Source organism: Nicotiana tomentosiformis, chromosome 5 (genome assembly GCF_000390325.3).
Source record: "Nicotiana tomentosiformis chromosome 5, ASM39032v3, whole genome shotgun sequence".
Lineage (NCBI taxonomy): Eukaryota > Viridiplantae > Streptophyta > Magnoliopsida > Solanales > Solanaceae > Nicotiana > Nicotiana tomentosiformis.
This window is the reverse complement of record NC_090816.1, coordinates 52,315,610-52,337,573: the sequence shown is the minus strand read 5'-3', so window position 1 is coordinate 52,337,573 and position 21,964 is coordinate 52,315,610. Positions and strand designations below refer to the sequence as shown.

Below are 21,964 nucleotides of genomic sequence, written 5' to 3'. Positions count from 1 at the left end.
GTTGTTTTAAGCAAACTCTACTAACGGAAGAAAATGATCCCATGAACCTCTGAAATCCATAACACAGGCACGTAACATGTCCTCTAAGATTTGAATAGTGTGCTCGGACGGCCTGTCCGTCTGAGGATAGAATGTTGTACTCAACTCAACCAGTGTACCCATCTCTTGCTGCACTACTCTCCAAAACTACAATGTGAATCACTTGCCTCGGTCATAAATGATGGATATAGGGTCTCTCGGATGTAAATCCAAGTCAACCAATCTACAAAATAGGAAGTCACCACCGAAAAAAACCCAGACTATGTCATATTTGTTAAAGGTCTGTGGCAAGTGTACCACAAAATCCATCGTGATGCGCTCCCACTTCCACTCCAATATCTCCATCCTCTGAATCAACTCTCCTAGTTTCTGATGCTCATACTTCACCTATTAATAATTCAAATTCAAACACTAAGAGACATAAGCAATGATATCTTTCTTCATTCTCCACCACTAATAGTGTTGTTTTAAGTCACGGTACATCTTCGTGACTCCCGGGTAAATGTAATAACGCGAGCTACGAGCCTCCTAAAGTATCAAGTCTCTCAACCCATCCACATTTGGAACACAAATCCAGTTTAGAAGCCGCATAACACCATCATCATCAACCAAAACCTCTTTGGCCCCACCCCGCTGCACCGTGTCCTTTAACACCAACAAGTGAGAGTCATCAAATTGGCGAGCTTTGATATGCTCGAACAATGATGATTGTGCCACAACGCAAGCAAGAACACAACTGGCCTCCGAAACATCCAATCTTACAAACTGATTGGCCAATGCCTGAACATCCGTGGCTAGTTGCCTCTCTGCTACTGGTAAATATGCTAAACTTCCCATACTCTCTGCCTTCCTACTCAATGCATCGGCCACCACATTGGCCTTCCATGTACGATATAGTATGGTGATATCATAGTATTTCAACAACTCTAACCATCTCCGCTACCACAAATTAAGATCCTTCTGCTTGAACAGGTGTTGGAGACTCTGATGGTCAGTATAGACCTCACAATGAACACCGTACAAATAGTGCTTTCAAATCTTCAACGCGTGAACAATGATTCCCAGCTCTAGTTCATGCAAAGAGTAATTCTTCTCATGAATCTTCAACTACAGATACATGTAGGTAATCACCCTACCGTCCTGCATCAACACCGCGCCAAGCCCAGTACGCAATGCATCACTATACATGGTGCAAGATCCCGAACCTATAAACAACACCAACAATGGGCTATAATTAATGCAGCCTTGAGCTTCAAAAAACTCTCCTCACACTCGCCAGACCATCTGAATGGAGCACCCTTCTAGGTTAATCTAGTCAAAGGTGTAGCAAAGGACGAGAAACCCTCTATAAAATGACGATAATAACTTGTCAGACCCAAGAAGCTCCGAATCTCCGTAGCTGAATATGGTCTGGGCCAACTCTGAACTTCCTCAATCTTCTTCGGATCAACCTTGATCCCATCACTAAACACCACATGGCAAAAGAACACCACAGAATCAAGCCAAAACTCACATTTAGAGAATTTAGCATATAGCTTCTTCTCCCTCAAGGTCTGGAGTACAATCCTGAGATATTGTTCATCATCCTCCTAGCTACGTGAGTACACCAATATATCATCAATGAATATTATGATGAAAGAGTCGAGATACGGCTGGAATACACTGTTCATCGGATGTATAAAATTTGCTGGGGCATTGGTCAGCCCAAAAGACATCACAAGAAACTCGTAGTGACCATAGCAGGTCTTGAATATCGTCTTCAAAATAACAAAATCCCGAATCTTCAACTGATTATACCCTGACCTCAAATCAATCTTCGAAAACACTTTAGCACCCTAAAGCTGGTCAAATAAGTCATCAATGTGTGATAGTAGGTACTTGTTCTTAATTGTAACTTTATTCACCTACATGTAATCAATACACATCCACATAGTACAATACTTCTTCTTCACAAATAGAACCAGTGCACCCCAAGGCGACACACTAGGCCTGATAAAGCCCTTATCAAGAAACTCTTGAAGCTGCTCCTTTAACCTTTTTCAATTCCGTTGGTGCCATGCGATATATGATGACACATATGAATAAGTGGAACCAGGATCAAATAATACCGAAGCGTCCCTGTGGCATACTGAAACAATACATGTGATAACGACATCGAAAGCAACTTCCTCTGGCCTAGCTGGAAATGCATAGAAACGTGTCTGACCACCACCTGATCGACCTCCCCCTCTAGGGCAGCCTCGAGCTGACTGAGCCCCACCCCGACCTGGTTGTGCGGGTGGTGGAGCTACTAATGTTGAAATCATAGGCTGAGAGCTCTACTATGGAACCCTACTAAATAGTCTAGGGCAATTTCTATTGAGATGACTCAAGTCCCCGCACTCAAAACAACCTCTCCTCTAAAGGATCTATTGTCCCTAATAATCTAAGTAGCTGCCCAAGGAACTCTGCGCAGATGAAGCATGGTAAGAACTCTGTGCTGGCAATTCTCTGAATAATGACTAAGTTGGGCTTGCATTGTAGGAACTGTGGCTAACTGCAGAACCACAAGAAACATGGCGAGCTGCTTAAACAGGTCTAGAAGGACCACCTACTGTAATGTGACTAGCCTCCAGATGAGACACTACAAAAACCACCTAAACTACAAGGCTTCTTGTTCTCCCGCTCCTCACGCTCCTGCCTGCCAACTAGCTCTAAGCGTAGAGGAATCTCGACAACCTCTTTAAACCTAGCATCTGTTGCAACCTCTCGAGCCCTACTAAAACGTAATCAGAGGTTGAGGCCATCAATGAACCTCCTAATATTCTCCCTCTCAGTGGGAACCAACCATACTGCATGACGAGCCAAATCTGGGAACCTCATCTCATACAGAGTCACTGTCATACAATCATGGAGTAGCTGCTCAATTTGCTTACACAACTCCTCTCTGAGAGTCAGTAGAACAAACTTCTCTAAGAAGAGAACTGAGAAGTCATGCCATGTAAGTGGCACTACATCGGCTGGCCTGCTCAACTCAAAAGTATACCACCATTTTTAAGTTGCCTCTGTCAGCTGAAAAGTAGTAAATGCAACCTCACTGCTTTCCAAAATACTCGTTGTGCAAAGAATCCCCTGACTATGTAGAAAATCCTAAGCATCCTCTGACTAAGCTCTACTGAACTCTGGAGGGTTGGGCCTCCCAAACCTCTATAACAACTTTCTGGACTTCATCACTCATAAGTAGACCAACCCCGACCTGAGTATCAGCAACTGGCTAACTAGTAATACAGTCGGTGTTTGGAGTTCCTGAGCTAGCTGCTCTAGAATACGGGCGGCAAGAGTTTGGGCACCTCCCCTAGCCTATGAAGTGGCTGATGCAGCTAGAACCGAAACTGCTTGAGCCAAACTCGTGCACACAATCAAAATCTGGGCTAAGGCCTCCTGAAAGCCAGGAATAACGATGGGCACTGTTGGTGCCTGATCTAGTCGCACCGACTCAATAAAATTTAGTACCTGCTCCTCAGCTAGAGCAACTAGTGGCTCCACGGGTGCTGCTCTGGCCATCCTCCTGATCCGATCGCACATGTCCTCACCATCTGTGAGAGAATAGAAGAGTCAAGTTTAAATTTTGGAATTAACAAATACACACGACAAGAATACAAGAAAGTGATGTTTCCTAATAGTTCGGTAGCCTATCAGAGATAATTGTACATGTCACCGTATCGATCCGCAAGAATCTACTAAACTTGCTCATGACTCATAATACTTATTAACCTAGGGCTCGGATACAAACTTGTAATGACCCAAAATCCAATCAGTCATGATGGCGACTAACACACTTGCTAGGTAAGGCAAACATAAAAGAAAAGAACAAAAATAATGGAATTTATAGAAATAACATAAGTCTGAAATTTCAATATAGAAAAATACCGCATACATAATAAATCCCCCAGAAACTGGTAGATACATAGTCATGGGCTCTAATACGAAAATACAAGTCTGAAATGACCAAGTACAATATTGTCTGAAATAAAGAAAAACAATACATAAAGAATAAGACGCCAAGACTGCAGTCAAGAATGCAGTTCTACCTCGTTTAACAGCAAACAACTCTGCTACTAGCCCCGACTACTAATGACTAGGTCCGGCACCTGGATCTGCACAATTAAGTACAGAGTGTAGTGTGAGTACAAACGACCCAATGTACTAAATAAGTATCAAAACTTAACTTAGCAAGGTAAAAGAAGAAAGAATTATAAATGATACATGCTATAACCTGTATAGTTTCATCAATTTAACAAGTACAGAACAATGATGCAATCAGATCATAAAACATAGAAACAATTATCTATGTGTGTGTACAATAACTTAAGTACTCTGCTTAGTAAATGATATGGCATATAATGGATATATGTAGATGAATTAGGTAAATAACCACGAAAATTGCAAGTACATATGAAATGCAAATCCAAAACAACCACTGACTAGATTTTCTTCAACATTTTCATATCCATACCAAACCACTGATCAGTTTTCCTCAATATCCGTGTGTACACTATCAAGAGAGAAACATGAAAGGCTGATCCTAGGGGGGTGGATCCATATCCACAGGCTGCACGGACAGCTCACTTACTAATAATATCAATATCTTGATCCGCACGGACAACTCACGTGCTAATAATCATAATCCGTCAGGCGTGGTCATATGCTACAAGTTCAGCTCATAAAAATCAGAAAGAAAATATACGAGAATACATGTTGATGATCAATGATTATCAAGTTTTCATACTTTTGGACTGGTATAAATATTATGATATAGTTTAGGCATGTACAATGTGTGTTATCACAGCTAATACAGATAATTTCATCATGATGTACCAGTTTATCAGGTTCAATCGTAAGAATAAACTCAATAATATCTCAAATGTGGTACAAATAGTTCATAGAGGGGTACAAATAGGAGAAATATCTCATCTCGAAGTTTAGCAATCAATCAAGGCTTGTCATAGCCTAAGAACTACCCCGAGCATGAAAATAGTACCTCGATGTACACATATGGGCTCAACTCCACACATATACCCCACTCAAAGCACATAGATATCACAAAAAATTCAGGCAACTAGTGCCTCAACCATGTTTAGATAAGATACTTACCTTAAGCAAGCCAAATTACTCTGCTAACAAGCCCTTCCTGCGCCTATCAAATTCTGGACGGCTCGGATCTAGAAAAAATAACTAAATACCATCAATAATAGCTATTGAATACAATTCCAAAAGATAAATCAAAGGTCTTGATCCAATTATGCAATGTCAACGCAAAATGCCGACCTTGGGCCCGCACCCGAAACCTAACAAAATTAACAAATTTCGAACACCCATTTAATTGATTGTCCAACCATACTAATTTCATCCAATTCCATCCACATATCGACCCTCAAATCACCAAATCTGAATCTCCACTACCGTGGTCTAAAATCCCCAAATTTCACTTCAAATTCACATGATCTAGGTATAATAATTAATGGGTAATCAATATTTATCAACAAAAGTGATTAAAATGTAAAGCCCCGTAAAATATTTCCTAAATATCGAGGGTTTTATGATGCCGGTGTGGGCGTAGAGGTTAATAATAGTAGAAATTCTTTGGACTTTTCCTAAAAACCGGTGTTCAGACTTTTTGGATTGAACAGTGCGCTAGGGAGTTGAAGGAAAATATTTTGCAGAAATAAGCATTTCTGCGGCCCATTATGCGGCTGCATAATTACTCTGCGGGCCGCAGAATGGCCGCAGAGTGAAGCAGCTACTTGGGCCATTTTTGATGTCATTTTTGCGACCCATTATGCGACCGCAAAACTATTTCGCCGGCCGCACTTTTATCTCACAATCAGCCTTAGAATTTTTGCGGAGGGATGTTCTGCGGCGCATTATGAGAACACATATATATGTTGGAGGCTACATGGACATTTTAATGTTACCCTTCTTCAACACTCTAGATCGTGCGATAGAGCTTTACTATGAGATTGTCTTCTAACTCGTGCGTTTAAGTTCAAGGTAAGTTTAAACGCTCTTTTGTTTATTCCAAGTAATGTTGTCATATGACATGGCAATTTGGTAAAGGCCTGAATATTAAATATATGGCACATGTATCATGTTAAATGAATGGTATGGCCATATAAGATAAGTATATAGTACCATGAGCATACTTTATATGAGAAGAGTGCTAGAAGTGATTACCCACTTCCAAGAGGCATTGACATGATAGATGAGACCTAAGCTTAACTAGTACATGTGGATTGTGTGGGAATCATATGAGATATGAGAGGCGTGGCCTGGAGAGTAATGATAAATGTGTAGGTCTCTCACGGGAGACAAGAAGTAATGAAAAGAGGGTCAATTGAACCCACAATGAGAAGAGCCTAGCAATATGAATGTTATAAAAATCTTAGGAATGAGCGAAGTTGTGTTACACTCCAAAAAGGATATTGACACGAGGGATTTGGATCCCAAGCCTGCGTGGCTGAATTAGAGTAGAGAACTTATGAGGTTAATACCATGGGGAGTTAAATCTCCCTAATTGTTAATCATATACAAGAGGACTAGAGATGAGAAACATGTGTCCGTCAAATTGCTAAATTCAAGACTTGTGTCGAAATGTGAAACATTCACCTCAAGTGGGGAGGGAAGGGCCATGGTAGGCTACTTAAGTACAATAAAACGAGAGTAGGGCCATGTAGCTATGATTTTTGGATATTTTGTTGAAGACATGTGTAGTCTAAAAAAGTGGTAAGGGATAATGTGATTCTCTGAAACGATATGCAAATGATAAACTACTGGTACAAAAATAATGTGGAAGGTTAAGAAATGTAAATTCTTTGTATGCGACAATATACATGAAAGGGTGGACGATACTAGAAACTAAGAGTAAGGTTTGCAAAACGGTTTTATACTTGTGAGAGATTCAGGGACAATGGAACCCACGGAAGTACTACAGATCAAATGTGAAAGGGTTGCGAGTTCTTAGAATGAGTTAATCACGGATTTGCGATTTAGCTAAAGTTCCAAGGCTTTAAGAAAGACAGAACGAGTGGGAGAGATAGATGTGATGTTATAATAATCCAGAGTGCATATGGACTTGATAGAGAGTCTCTTAAGAATCTTACAAGCTAGGAAGTGTTAAGTGATACACGGATGAAGACACTTTCCCATAGATATCCCAACAAGTGTCGAGGGGCGAGCAGGATGAATTCCCAACTAAGGGAAATGACCACGTAACATATGGAAGAGCGCATAGCTACTCACTAACTAGGAAGAATGAAGCGAGAAGAATTGGAAGAAAATCAATAAATTGAGATAGTCATGGCTATCGCAAAATAGTTCGTATCAGAATGGTGGACTCGCCTAGAGCACAAATGTTAATAGAAGATATAAAGGATCAACTGTAATGTAGCCAACTTGAGTGACACTCAATATCATCTAAAAGATTTAGAGGGAGTTCATGTTTACATATTACATTGGAAAGTGAGACTACTGGTGATGAAGTGGTGGTGTGATAAACTCAACAAACCAGGCACAATGATACTACGAGTTCATGGGAGGCAGACAAGTGTGTTGTACAATAAGGCTGTCAACTATGTATTAAAGGCAAAATGGGATGGGAATGAATGCTCCAGTCACAAAGGAAATATAGTACCAGCATATTGTCTAGACCAAAGGGTGATCAAAGAGGGAAAAAACAACCTAATCTATCCAAAGAAAAAAAAATGAAATGTTCGAAATAGATTGAGAGAGGATGAACACTTGTTACGAACCAAGCATGTTTAACATGATAGCTCTTAGGCTTCAATACCAGAAAACACTATTGGTGATTACAATATTGGCAATAAGGTGAGTTACTCGTCGAGCATGGAATCAGGTGGAGAAAGTCCCACACTTAAAGAAAAACAAGAAGTCGTCATTGAAGAATTTAGGAGGATCTCAAGTTTCAGAAAAGGCCCTGTTCGGGCCAATGACTTTTGTTGAATTGAATATATATGAAGGGTGTTGATATGTGTTTTGTGAAGTGTTTAGTAGTAAAGAGGGACCGTGAGAATGTTCACAAAGGAAGTAGAGTGGTTTCATAAAATCAGATAAGACTTATAAGGAGGAAAGAGGGTGGCTAAGAAAGGTTTGAGCACGATGTTACTCCACAATTGAGGCAATGCCATGCAGGTTGATGTTATCCGGGTGTGCATGCAATCTAGTAGAAGTTATTCATTTTTAACACATGGTCCTATAAGAAACCTCACCTAGTAATGTCTTTTGTTGAGAAATTTAAAAAAAACAAGTTGCAAGTACTAATAGGATTGTAACTGCATCAAGGAAATTTTTGTAGAACTCAATTCCTAGGAGGTCATATGAAAGAGAAATGTGATATTGATGTTCCACTAATGATGCAATGTCGCAAGATGATCATTTATGCCTCTAGCAAACTCAAGAATCATGAAAAGAACTATCTAACACACGATTTAGAATTTGCGGCACTGGTATTTGTATTGAAAATTTGGCGTCATTATTTATATGGGGTCCATGTTGATGTATTCACAGACCACAAGATTCTTCAATATATTTTCAAATAAAAGGAGCTGAATCTGAGGTAGAGAAGATGGCTTGAGTTACTCAAGGATTACGACATCGAAATTCTATATCACCCAAGGAAAGCCAATGTTGTGGCGGATGCTCTTAGCCGGAAATCTATGGGGAGTTTGGCTCCCTTCAAGGCATGTCGAAGGCCATTGGCCAAGGAAGTTCGTCGATTGGCTAGTTTGGGAGTTCGTCTTGCGGACTCTAGTGAAGGAGGGGTGATTGTACAAAATAGGGCTGAATCATCACTTGCTGTGGAAGCCAAGGAGAAATAGTACAACGATCCATTGTTGGCACAACTATAAGAGGGGATTCATAAATATAAGACTATGGCTTTAACTCTTGGCGTGGATAATGGTACACTAAGGTACCAAGGGCGGCTATGTGTTCCAAATGTAGACGGTCTCCGAGAAAGAATCATGACCGAGGCTCACACTTCTAGGTATTCCGTCCACCCAGGTTCTAAGAAAATGTATCATGATCTTAAGGAAGTATATTGGTGGAATGATATGAAAAGAAATGTAGCGGACCTTGTGGCAAGATGTCCAAATTGCCAGCAAATGAAGGACGAACACCAAAGGCTCGGTGGGTTGGCACAAAACATAGAAATTCCAATGTGGAAGTGGGAAATGATTAATATGAACTTTGTGGTATGACTACTATGCACTCCACAAAAGCTTGACTAAATTTGGGTGATTGTGGATCGACTCACAAAATCAGCGCACTTTTTGCCGGTTAAGGCTACCGACACATCGGAACAGTATGCTCAGTTGTATATTAAAGAAATAGTTAGGTTGCATGGAACTACAGTTTCCATCATATCTGATCAGGGAGCACAATTCACTGCTATATTTTGGAAGAAAGTTTAGCAAGGTTTGGGTACTCAGGTGAATCTTAGTACCGCCTTTCACCCGCAGACTGACGGGTAGGCAGAGCGGACTATTCAGACGCTCGAGGATATGTTGTGTGCTTGTGTTCTTGATTTCAAAGGTATTTGGGATGATCATCTCCCACTCATAGAATTTACTTACAACAACAGCTATCATGCTAGCATTCAGATGGCACTGTTCGAGGCTTAATATGGAAGAAGATGTAGATCTCCCAGTGGGTTGTTCAAGATTGGGGAAGCAGAGACGATAGGGCCAGACCTCGTGCAACAGGCTATGGAAAAAGTTAAGATCATTAAGGAGCGTTGAAGACTGCTCAGAGTCATCAGAAGTCCTATTCGGATGTTCGTCGTAGGGATTTGGAGTTCAAAGAAGATAATTGGGTATTCTTGAAAATTTCCCCCATGAAAGGGGTAATGTGATTTGGTAAGAAAGGGCAATTGAGTTCGAGGTATGTTGGACCGTACAGAATCATTCAGAGGATCGGTGAGGTGGCGTACAAGCTTGAGCTACCACCTGAGATGTCATTAATGCACCCGGTGTTTCATGTGTCTATCTTGAAGAAAGTAGTTAGAGATCCGACACTCATTATTCCGGTTGAGACAATTGAGGTTAATGAAGAATTGACGTATGAAGAGATTCCAGTTTCTATTATTGATCGGCAAGGCCAAAAGTTGAGAAATAACGAAATTGCCCCCGTGAAAGTGCTATGTTGAAACCAACAGGTTGAAGAGGCTACTTGGAAGGCCGAGGAAGAAATGAAGAAAAAGTATCCTTATTTGTTTGAATATCCATGTATTTATAAAGTTGTGTTCTTTGAAAATTCTAAGGGTTACCTTCTATAAATTATGTATCATTTGTACAAATTGACGTTAAGGGTGTTCCTTTTTGGTAATATATTGTTCGTGAGGCCATAGTTGGTGTTGTTTTTTGTTCTGTTATGTCGTTTGATTATGTATATGTTGTTAGTATGTGTTTATGGGGTTCTCTGGAAGGTGGATAGGCCCAGTTACAAGGGAGACTCTAGCAAAATATATGGAAATTTAGGGAGTTAGCCAAATTTTGAAACTACTAATGAGTGTGAATTAACAGTTAGGCCACATTTGATGCTAATAAAAGATTTTGACCCTCATTCGAGGACGAATGATCTTAAGTGAGGAAGGATGTAAAGCCCCGTAAAATATTTTCTACTATAGAGGTTAATAATAGTAGAAATTATTTGGACTTTTCCTAAAAATAGGGGTTCGAACTTTTTGGATTGAACAATGCGCTGGGGAGTTGAAGGAAAATATTTTGCAGAAATAGGCATTTTTGCAGCCCATTATGCGGGCGTATAATTACTCTGCGTGGCGCAGAATGGCCGCAGTGTGAAGCAGCTATTTGGGCCATTTTTTATGTCATTTTCGTGGTCCATTATGAGACCGCAAAACTATTTCATGGGCCGCACTTTTGTCGCGCAATCAGCTTTAGAATTTTTGTGGAGGGAGGTTCTGCGGTGCATTATGCGACCTCATAACAGATTCTGTAGGCCGCATAGCGGCCGCAGAGTGAAGCAGGCCAACCCAGTTCTGAAGGCCATTTTCCGCGGTCATTTTGCGGACCGCCGAATCATTATGCGGTCGCATATGTGACCGCAGATCCTGTCCCGGGGCTTCATTTTTGGGGTTTTTAAACCCGACCCTATTTCGTTAAAACATATGCCATAGTCCATTTTTGAGCATATTTCTGATATTTAAGAGTGAGAAAGAGTTCTTAGAGAGGGGAAGTAACCTTCAACATATTATCCATCAATTCTTGATCAATCTTTGAAGATTAACAAGGAAAACTCACTAGGTCTTCATCATAGAGGTAAGATTCTACACCCTAGCCCTTAATTTCGAAATTTATCTAAGAATGGGATAATTAGAAAGACAATTCTTGGATATGGGAGTTGTTATCTTTCATGCATGTGTTATCAAAGAATGTGGAAAGGTTGTGAGCTAAAAATGGTAGAGAATAGGTTGAGGAATGATGGAATCTTTCACAAAAGGGCCTTAAAATATTAATGCACACCTAGTGTTTGATAATGTGTTCAAATGGGCTAGATTCGTGACCATCTTCCTAATTTTGGTTCAACTTGTTATACTTCTAAAATAGATCGAAGTTGCCAAGAATTCCAGAATATTTTAGAGTTTAAAAGAAGCTCAATTGAGGTATGTTGGCTAAACCCCCTTCTTCTTAGAACCGAATCCCACGGTGTAAATGTATGCGGGTGGAGGTGCAGTCCTACAATACCAAAATCCCTATACAAAGCGGCTATGCCGCCTCACCCCAATATACATGCGGGTGGAGGTGTATAACAATAACAATCTCTATACCATAATCCCCACACAAAGCGGTCATGCCACCTCACCCCAATGTATATGGGTGGAGGTGTATCACAATCAAAATCTCGACAAAACTTGGCATAATAACTTTCACATAAATCACGACTAGAAATTATAACATGTGGATACATAATCCATAGTTTGGGACACATCCTCAATTTATAATGCAATATGATAAGAGCATTTGAAACACGAATTGAACATATATCTTCATCACAAAACTTATCGGATTACTCCATTTATAATCAATATCTCGGAACTTACAAGGATATTGGGAATTCTAATTCTTAAAGAAGAGTTTAGCCAACATACCTCACTTGAGCTTCCTTACACTCTAAATGTTCCGAAATTCTTAGAAACTTCAATCTATTGTAAAAATATAACAACTTGAACCAAAATTAGGGAGCTGCTCATGGTTCTAGCTCATTTGAGCATTTTATCAAACACTAAGTGTGGATTAAGATTCAAGGCCCTTTTATGGAGGATTCCATCATCCCACAACCCAATCTTTACCATTTTTAGTTCAACAATCTTCCTACACCCTTTGATAACACATGCATGCAAAATAAACAACCCTCTTGCCCAGAAATTATCTTGCTAATTATCCATTTCTACACAAAATTCGAAATTGAGGGTTAAGGTGTAGAATCTTACCTCTAGGATGAAGACCTTGTGAGTTTCCCTTCTTAATCTTCCAAAACATGGGCAAGAATTGAAGAACAATTATTGAAGAACACCTTCTCACTCTAGGGCACTCTCTCTCACTCTAAAATATCAGATTATAGTTCAAAAATGGCCCAAATAGTGTATTTAACGAAATAGGGTCGGGTTTTTGAAACCCAAAAATGGAGCTCCGGAACGGTTCTGCGGCTGCATATGCGACCGCATAACGGATATGCGAACCGCACAATGGTCGCATAATTACAGACCAAACAATAAAAAACTATCTGTCTATGTTTGTGGTCACTATGCAATCCGCATAACTATTATGCGATCGCATAATGCACTGCATAACAGTTATGCGGTCTCACAGTCGACCGCATAATTGCCCCCAGACTGGCCCTTCTCCTGCTCACTTCTGCGGCCATTATGCGGCCCACAGAGCGATTATGCGGTCTCATAATGGACCACAAAATTACAATTTTCTGCCAAAAGTTTTCCTTTTCATTCCCGTGTATTGTTCAATCCAAAAAGTCCGAGCCGCAATGAGCAAGCTCGCCGCAAAGAATTTCTATAATCCTCAACACGTAAAACCACTTCGGTGCCACGAAATATTATTTTATTTTGCAAAATTCTACGGGGCCTTACATTCTCCCCCACATAGGATCATTCTTCCTCGAATGAGGGTCAAAACCTGTTATTAGCATCTTATGCAACCTAGTTTTCATACCACACACCAGCAACTCCAAATTTGACTAACTCCCTAAATTTCCAAAAATTTTGCTAGAGTTTCCCTTGTAACTAGGCCTATCCACCTGTCAGAGGGCCCCAGAAACACATCATAATAACATATACATAATCCAAGGACGTAACACAATACAAAATAACACATATTGTAGTCTCACAAGCAATATATTTCCGAAAAAAGGAACACCCTTAATGCCAATTGTACAAATGATACAAAATTCATAGAAAGGAACTCTTAGAATATTTTTCATAGATTACAACTTTATAAATACATGGCTATTCAAACAAATAAGAATATTTTTTCTTCATTTCTTCCTCGGCCTCCCAAGTAGCCTCTTCAACCTGTTGGTTTCGCCATAGCACTTTTACGGATGTAATTTCTTTATCTGTCAATTTTCGGACTTGCCGATCAATGATAGATACTAGAATCTCTTCATAAGTCAATTCTTCATTAACCTCAATAGTCTCAACCGGAACAATGACTGTCGGGTCTCCAACTACTTTCTTTAACATAGACATATGAAACACTGGGTGTACTAATGACATCTCAGGTGGTCGCTCAAGCTTGTACGCCACCTCACCGATCCTCTAAATGATTTTGTATAGTCCGACATACCTCGGACTCAATTTCCCTTTCTTACCAAATCGCATTACACCCTTCATGGGGAAAACTTTCAAGAATACCCAATTACCTTCTTTGAACTCTAAATCCCTACGACACACATCCGAATAGGATTTCTGATGACTCTGAGCGGTCTTCAACCGCTCTTTTATGATTTTAAGTTTTTCCATAGCCAGATGAACAAGGTCTGGCCCTATCAACTCTGCTTCCCCAATTTCGAACCACCCAATGGGAGATCTACATCTCCTACCATATAAAGCCTCGAACGGTGCCATTTGAATGCTAGCATTATAGCTATTGTTGTATGCAAATTCTATGAGTGGTAAATGATCATCCCAGCTACCTTTGAAGTCTATAACATAAGCACGCAACATATCCTCAAGCATCTGAATAGTCCGCTCTGCCTGCCCGTCAGTCTGCGGGTGAAAGGTTGTACTAAGATTCACCTGAGTACCCAAACCTTGCTGAAATTTCTTCCACATATTAGCAGTGAGTTGTGCCCCTCGATCAGAAATGATGGAAACCAGGGTGCTATGAAACCTGACTATTTCTTTGATATATAACTACGCATAGTGCTCCACTGTGTTGGTAGACTTAACAGACAAAAAGTGTGCTGATTTCGTGAGTCGATCCACAATCACCCAAATTGAGTCAAACTTGCACGAAGTGCGCGGTAATCTGACCACAAAGTCCATATTAATCATTTTCCACTTCCACATTGGAATTTCTATGTTATGTGCCAACCCACCGGGCCTTTGGTGTTTGGCCTTCACTTGCTGACAATTTGGACACCTTGCCACAAAATCTTCCACATTCCTCTTCATATCATTCCACCAATAGACTTCCTTAAGGTCATGATACATTTTCGTAGAGCCTGGGTGCACGGAATACCTAAAACTGTAAGCTTCAGTCATAATTCTTTCCCAGAGACCATCCACATTTGGGACACAGAGTCGCCCTTGGTACCTTAGGGTACCATCATCCATGCCAAGAAAAACGGCCATGGTCTTATTTTTATAAATCCCGTATTTCAACTCCGCCAACAATGGATCATTGTATTGCTTCTCTTTGACTTCCACAACAAGCGATGATTCAGCCCTATTTTGCATAATTACCCCTCCTTCACTAGAGTTCGCAAGATGAACTCCCAAACTAGCCAATCGATGAACCTCCTTGGCTAATGGCCTTTCATATGCCTCCAAGTTAGCCAAACTACCCATAGATTTCCGGCTAAGAGCATTAGCCACAACATTGGCCTTTCTCGGATGATATAGAATTTGAATGTCATTGTCCTTGAATAACTCAAGCCATCTTCTCTGCCTCAGATTCAATTCCTTCTGCTTGAAAATATATTGAAGGCTCTTATGGTCCGTGAATATATCAACATAGACCCCATATAAATAATGACGCTAAATTTGCAATGCAAATACCACTGCCGCAAGTTCTAAATCATGTGTTGAATAGTTCTTCCCATGATTCTTTAGTTGCTTAGAAGCATAAGCTATCACCTTCCCATGTTGTTTTAATACACGCCCAAGCCCGATTCTTGAAGCATCACAATATACCACAAATCCATCTATACCCTCTGGTAGAGTCAATACTAGCGCCGTAGTCAATCTTGCTTTCAATTCCTGGAAACTCTTTTCACAAGCATCTGACCATTGGAACTTAAATGCCTTCTGCGTCAATTTAGTCAATGGAGAGGCAAGAGTAGAAAACCCCTCCACAAACTTTCTGTAATATCCAGCTAAGCCTAAGAAACTGCGAATCTCTGTTGGAGTTGTAGGCCTCGGCCAATTCTTCACAGCTGCAATTTTTTGAGGATCAACCTTAATCCCCTCACTAGAGACAACATGACCCAAGAATGTGACACACTCGAGCTAAAATTCACATTTTAAAAATTTTGCATACAACTGGTGTTGATACAGAGTCTGTAACACTACCCTGAGGTGACCGGCATGGTCCTCTCGATTGCATGAATATACAAGAATATCGTCAATAAACACTATCACAAAAGAATCGAGGAATGGCTTGAAAATGCGATTCATAAGATCCATGAAGGCTGCTGGGGCATTTGGTAGCCCAAAAGACATCACCAGAAATTCAAAATGCTCAAACCGAGTTCTAAAAGCTGTTTTCGGAACATCCCGCTCCCTGATCTTCAATTGGTGATACCCGAATCTTTAATCAATCTTGGAGAAGTACCTGGCACCATGTAATTGATCAAACAAATCATCTATCCTTGGCGGTGGGTACTTATTCTTGATTGTGACCTTATTATGGTTCCGATAGTCAATACACATTCTCAGTGACCCATCTTTCTTTCTTACAAAAAGGACCGGTGCGCCCCAAGGCGACACACTTGGCCGGATAAAACCCTTTTCTAACAAATCTCTCAATTGTTCCTTTAGCTCCTTCAATTATGCCGGTGCCATTCTGTAAGGTGGAATAGATATAGGATGCGTGTCTGGCATCATATCAATCATAAAATAAATCTCCCAGTCTAGTGGGATCCCAGGGAGTTCATCCGGAAATACTCCCGGAAATTCATTCACAACAGGCACGGACTCAAGTGTAGGTGCCTCAGCATCGGTGTCCATAACCCGGACCAAATGGTAAATACATCCCTTGTTGATCATCTTTGTGGCCTTAAAGTAGGAAATAAACCTACCTTTTGGCACCACATCATCACACTTCCACTCAATAACTGGCTCATTTGGAAATACGAACCTAACAGTTCTGGTTCGGCAATCAAGCTTGGAAAAACATGAATAAATCCAATCCATCCCCATTATCACATCAAAATTGACCATTCTCAATTCAATAAGATTGGCCACGGTGTCTCGACCATGCAATGTGACAACACAATCCCTATAAACCCGTGCGGCCAAAATAGACTCACCAACTGGAGTAGATATAGATAACGGCTCATAAAGTTGTTCTGGTTCTATCCCAAATTCCATAGCAACATAAGGTGTGACATATGACAAAGTGGAACCGGGATCAACAATAGCATATACATCATGAGATTGGACAGTCAATATACCTGTGACAACATCTGGAGAAGCCTCTGATTCCCGGCGTCTCCGCATAGCATAAAATCTGTTGGGTCCTCCCAAATTCTGTGCACCGCCCCTAGCTATGCCACGCCCTACGGGTGCTGGGGTGCCTCGAGCTGGAGGTGTTGTGGATGTAGTAGCTACAGAATTTGCTGGCTGTGCCGCACCTCTACCCATATTTCGGCGGGACGAGTGGCAATCTCTCAGAATGTGACCCCTCAAACCACACTCGTAGAATACTGGTAGGTCCATGAAACATGACCCAAAGTGCATCCTTCCACACTTAGGGAATGGAAGTCTCCGTTGTTGAAACCTTCTGTCGGGCTGACCTTGCTGGTGGGTTCCCCTGCTGCCCTGACTGGTTCCAGATGACTGTTCACCCTTCAAAGACTGGGCGAATGATTGGAATGGTCCTAATGACGCTCCCCTGAATGCTGACCTACAACCACTACCACCGAAAGAACCACCAAAGTTGCTCGCAGACCGGGCCTTACAACTACTCTGACGCTCCATTCTATTCTTCAATTTGCGGGTCTCTGTGGCTTGAGAAAATGCCACCATCTTACCATAGTTCATACGGAATTCAAGGCAAATGTAGAGGCCTCATTGATAACCAAGGGGCTAAGGCCCTATACAAACCGGCGTACTCTAACCTCCATAGTGGGAAACATGTGAATAACATACGTGGACAGGCGCGCAAATTCCATATGGTACTCCCAAACATTCATACTACCCTACTTCAGGCTTTCAAACTTAGCGGCAGGAGCTGCCTTAGTTTCGGCAGACAAGAAATGATCCATAAAGGAATCTGTGAACTCACCCCACCTTGCCAGAGGGCTTTCCTCCTCACGGGATTCCTACCACAACTCAAACCAAGAATAGGCCACCCCTTTCAGGTGGTAGGACGCCAATTCTACTCCCTCCGTCTCTATAGCATGCATAACCAGGAGAGTTTTGTGCATCTCATCAATGAAGTCCTGGGGGTCCTCCTCGGGATCAGTACCCGTAAATACTAGAGGATCTAACTAAAGGGACTTGTTCACCCTAGAACTAGCAGATTCCCCTGGATGACTGGAAGAAGTAGGCTCAACACTCGATCTCTGGGCCTGAGAAGCCACTATCTGTGTCAACATTTGTATGGCTCCCCTAATATCAATATCAGACATAGCAGAATCGGAAGCTGGAGCTGGAGGTGGAACTGGATTATTAGTAGGAGGAACCATTGCACCTTCTATATGTGTGGAGACAGGTGCGGTCTGATCAGTTGTAGTAGAGTCATGCAGTGTAGTAACTGGAGAAATATTCTCACTCCTCAGGTGCTCACCCGCATCATCAATTATAGGGTCAACTATAACTCCTGGGGTGACATTGGCTCTTTGGCCAGTTCTTGCCTTCTTCGTAGGTGCCATGTACTGAAAATTAGAGCAACGTAGGAGTTAAAGGAGGAACAATCTTAAAACCAGCTTTATCGCACGCTCAAGAACATAAAAGAAGGGTATTATCCCTAAATGCCCATGTAGCAACCTAATCATAGATGTGGTCAACAACACACCGATAATAAGGACTCTATTAGACACGGCACCGAGACATCCTAGGATACTTTAAATCCTTAGGCTTTGATACCTAGTTTGTCACGCCCCAAAATCGAGGAGCGCGACCGGCGCTCAACCGAGTGAACCCGGTCGAGCAAGCCTATTAGATTTCCTTCTACCCAAACTCATTCATGAATAAAGAGAATATATATGTTTTCGTTAATAAACCAATAAAGTGATCATGTTGCAATACCAATTTCTTACCATCAGTTACTTTATTTTAAAGTCTCAATTCCAAACACATTTTTCATAATCCGAAGTGGAAATCGTAATTCAAGCACAACACATGAGTTTGACTTCCCTAGCACCATTATACAACCCACATTATGTCTACGGAGCCTCTATAGATAAAGATGAGTGCAATGATAATGCCGGCAACAAGGCACCGGCTATACCTCAAATAGAATACACAAAGAACAAAAGATACATGACCCCGGGATGAAGTGGGGCTCACCAAATCAGCTTGGAAGAAGGTGTGCTGCTATCACTAATCAATATCTCCTGCTGTGGAACTACCTGCATCCATTTAAAAGATGAAGCGCCCCCGGCAAGAGAGACGTTAGTACGATCGAATAGTACTAGTATGAAAACTAAACACTAATTTAAAACTTCAGAAATACAAGATGAATATGATGAACCAGTGCAGCAATAGAATAATATAGATAACCGTTTAAACCATACCAAGCTTATTAAAAGTTATAAATAACATTTATAGGATTTAAGATGATATCTTCTGTTACCATCTTCACACAAAGCGGCCCCGCCGCCACACCCGATGTATGTAGGTGGAAATGTACGTACAATACCATAACTCTAATCAAGCGGCCCTGCCGCCTCACCCCAATGTATGCAGGTGGATGTATAACTAGAGTACCAACAACCTACACAAAGCGGCTATGCCGCCTCACCCCAATGTATGCGGGTGGAAATGCATTAACTATACCAATACCAACACAAAGCGGCTATGCTGCCTCACCCAAAAATGCGGGTGGTGGTTCCACAAAAATACCAAAACTATACACAAAACGGTCATGCCGCCTCACCCCAATGTATGCAGGTGGAGGTATAGTCCCACAATACCATAATCCCTACACAAAGCGGTCATGCCGCCTCACCCCAATGTATGTGGGTGGATGTGTATCACTATCACAATCTCTACACAGCTTAGCATAATAACTTTCACATAAATCACGACTAGAAATTATAACATGTGGATACATAATCTATAGTTTGGGACACATCCTTAATTTATAATGCAATATGATAAGAGCATTTGAAACACAAATTGAACATATATCTTCATCAAAAAACTTATCGGAATACTCCATTTATAATCAACATCTCGAAATTTACAAGCATATTGGGAATTCCAATTCTTAAAGAAGAGTTTAGCCAACATACCTCACTTGAGCTTCCTTACACTCTAAATGTTCCGGAATTCTTAGCAACTTCAATCTATTGTAGTAATATAACAAATTGAACCAAAATTAGGGAGATGCTCATGGTTCTAGCTCATTTGAGCATTTTATCAAACACTAAGTGTGGATTAAGGTACAAGGCCATTTTATGGAGGATTCCATGATCCGATAACCCAATCTTTACCATTTTTAGCTCAACAATCTTCCTACACCCTTTGATAACACATGCATGCAGAATAAACAACCCTCCTGCCCAGAAATTATCTTGCTAATTATCCATTTCTACACAAAATTCGAAATTGAGGGTTAGGGTGTAGAATTTTACCTCTAGGATGAAGACCTAGTGAGTTTCCCTTCTTAATCTTCCAAAACTTGGGCAAGAATTGAAGAACACCTTCTCCCTCTAGGGCACTCTCTCTCATTCTAAACTATTAGATTATAGTTCAAAAATGGCCCAAAGAGTGTATTTAACGAAATAGGGTCGGGTTTTAAAAACCCAAAAATAGAGCTCCGGAACGGTTCTTCGATCACATATGCGACCTCATAACGGATATGCGGACCGCAAAATGGTCGCATAATTACAGACATAACGACCAAAAAAAATTTGTCTATGTATGTGGTCACTATGCAGTCCGCATAACTGTTATTCGATCGCATAATGCACCGCATAACAGTTATGCGGTCGCACAGTCGACCGCATAATTGCCCCCAGACTGGCCCTTCTCCTTCTCACTTCTACGGCCATTATGCGGGCCCACAGAGCCATTCTGCGGTCGCATAATCGACCGCAAAATTACAATTTTCTGCCAAAAAGTTTCCTTTTCATTCTCGTGTATTGTTCAACCCAAAAAGTCCGAGCTTGCTCGCCGCGAAGAATTTCTATAATCCTCAACACGTAAAACCAATTCGGCGCCACGAAACATTATTTTCTTTTGCAAAATTATACGGGGCCTTACAATAGTGTGGGTTATATATTGGTGCCGGGGAAGTCAAACTAGTTATGTTGTGATTGAATTACTTATTCCACTTCAGACTATGAAAAATGTGTGTGAAATTTGAGACTTTAAAATGAAGTAGCAAATGGTAAGGATTGGTATTGCCGACCTGAACACTTTATTGTTTGATTAATGAAAATATGTATTCTCTTTATTCATGGATGAGTTTGGGTAGAAGGAAATCCAACAGGCTTGCTCGGCCGGGTTCACTCGGTTGAGTGCCGATCGCGCTCCCGAGTTTGGGGGGTTACATAAAATTCACTTACCTGTTCAATTATGGTGAAATGAATTCCAAATATAGCCCTAGACCAAGCTCCAAAACTCTCCAAATGAGAAAAACCTCAAACCCTTTGATTTTAATATCCTGCAAGAGATCCCGCTTCTACGCTTTAATATCCGCTTATGCATTCCCGCTTTTGCGATAAAAAATGCGCATCTACACTTTTCACTTAGTTTCTGACTAACCGCTTCTACGGGTACGCACCTGCGGAAGCCTTCCGCATCTGCGGTGCAAGCTCAACCAACCATTCCCCGCTTCTGCTACCCTTTATCTGCATCTATGAACTCGCAAATGCGGTCGACCTCCGGACTTGCGATCTTCACCAGCCTCCACCTCTTTTCACATCTGCGCACAACTCGCCGCACCTGTGGCTCTACATCTGCAGCCATACCCACCGTGGGTGCGAAAGTAGCCATAACCAAAACATTAGCAATCAGACCAGGTCCAAACGTGATCCGTTAACCATCAGAAACACCCCCGAGGCCCCCGGGACCCCATCCAAACATACCAACAAACCCTAAAACACAACATGAACTTACTCGAAGCCTCAAATCACATCAAACAATATCAAAACCAAGAATCACACATTGATTCAAGTCGAATGAACTAATGAACTTCCAACTTCTAAAACTAATGATGAATCACATCAAACTAACTCCAAATTAGCTCAAAGTTTGCACACAAGTCATAAATGACACAAC

General features: G+C 41.2%; 1 protein-coding gene across 1 annotated transcript; it reads right to left on the bottom strand.

Moving 5' to 3' along the window:
• Positions 1 to 567: 567 nt before the first annotated feature.
• On the bottom strand, positions 568 to 17,539 carry LOC117275075 (uncharacterized). Its single transcript, XM_070176060.1, has 3 exons — positions 16,966 to 17,539; positions 3,532 to 3,614; positions 568 to 918 (listed from the first exon to the last, which is right to left on the bottom strand). Exons 1-3 carry the CDS (start codon positions 17,537 to 17,539, stop codon positions 568 to 570), a joined length of 1,008 nt encoding a protein of 335 aa, XP_070032161.1.
• Between the last annotated feature and the right edge of the window lie 4,425 nt (positions 17,540 to 21,964).

What these genes read in the sequence shown, in the direction of transcription:
- LOC117275075 (XM_070176060.1), bottom strand. Translation starts at nt 17,539, where the DNA reads ATGGTGGCATTTTCTCAAGCCACAGAGACCCGCAAATTGAAGAATAGA. An exon ending in TTCTCCAGATGTTGTCACAG is followed by an intron (nt 3,615 to 16,965) that starts GTATATTGACTG and finishes ATTCTCTCACAG; the next exon opens with ATGGTGAGGACATGTGCGAT. An exon ending in TTGCTCTAGCTGAGGAGCAG is followed by an intron (nt 919 to 3,531) that starts GTACTAAATTTT and finishes CGTACATGGAAG; the next exon opens with GCCAATGTGGTGGCCGATGC.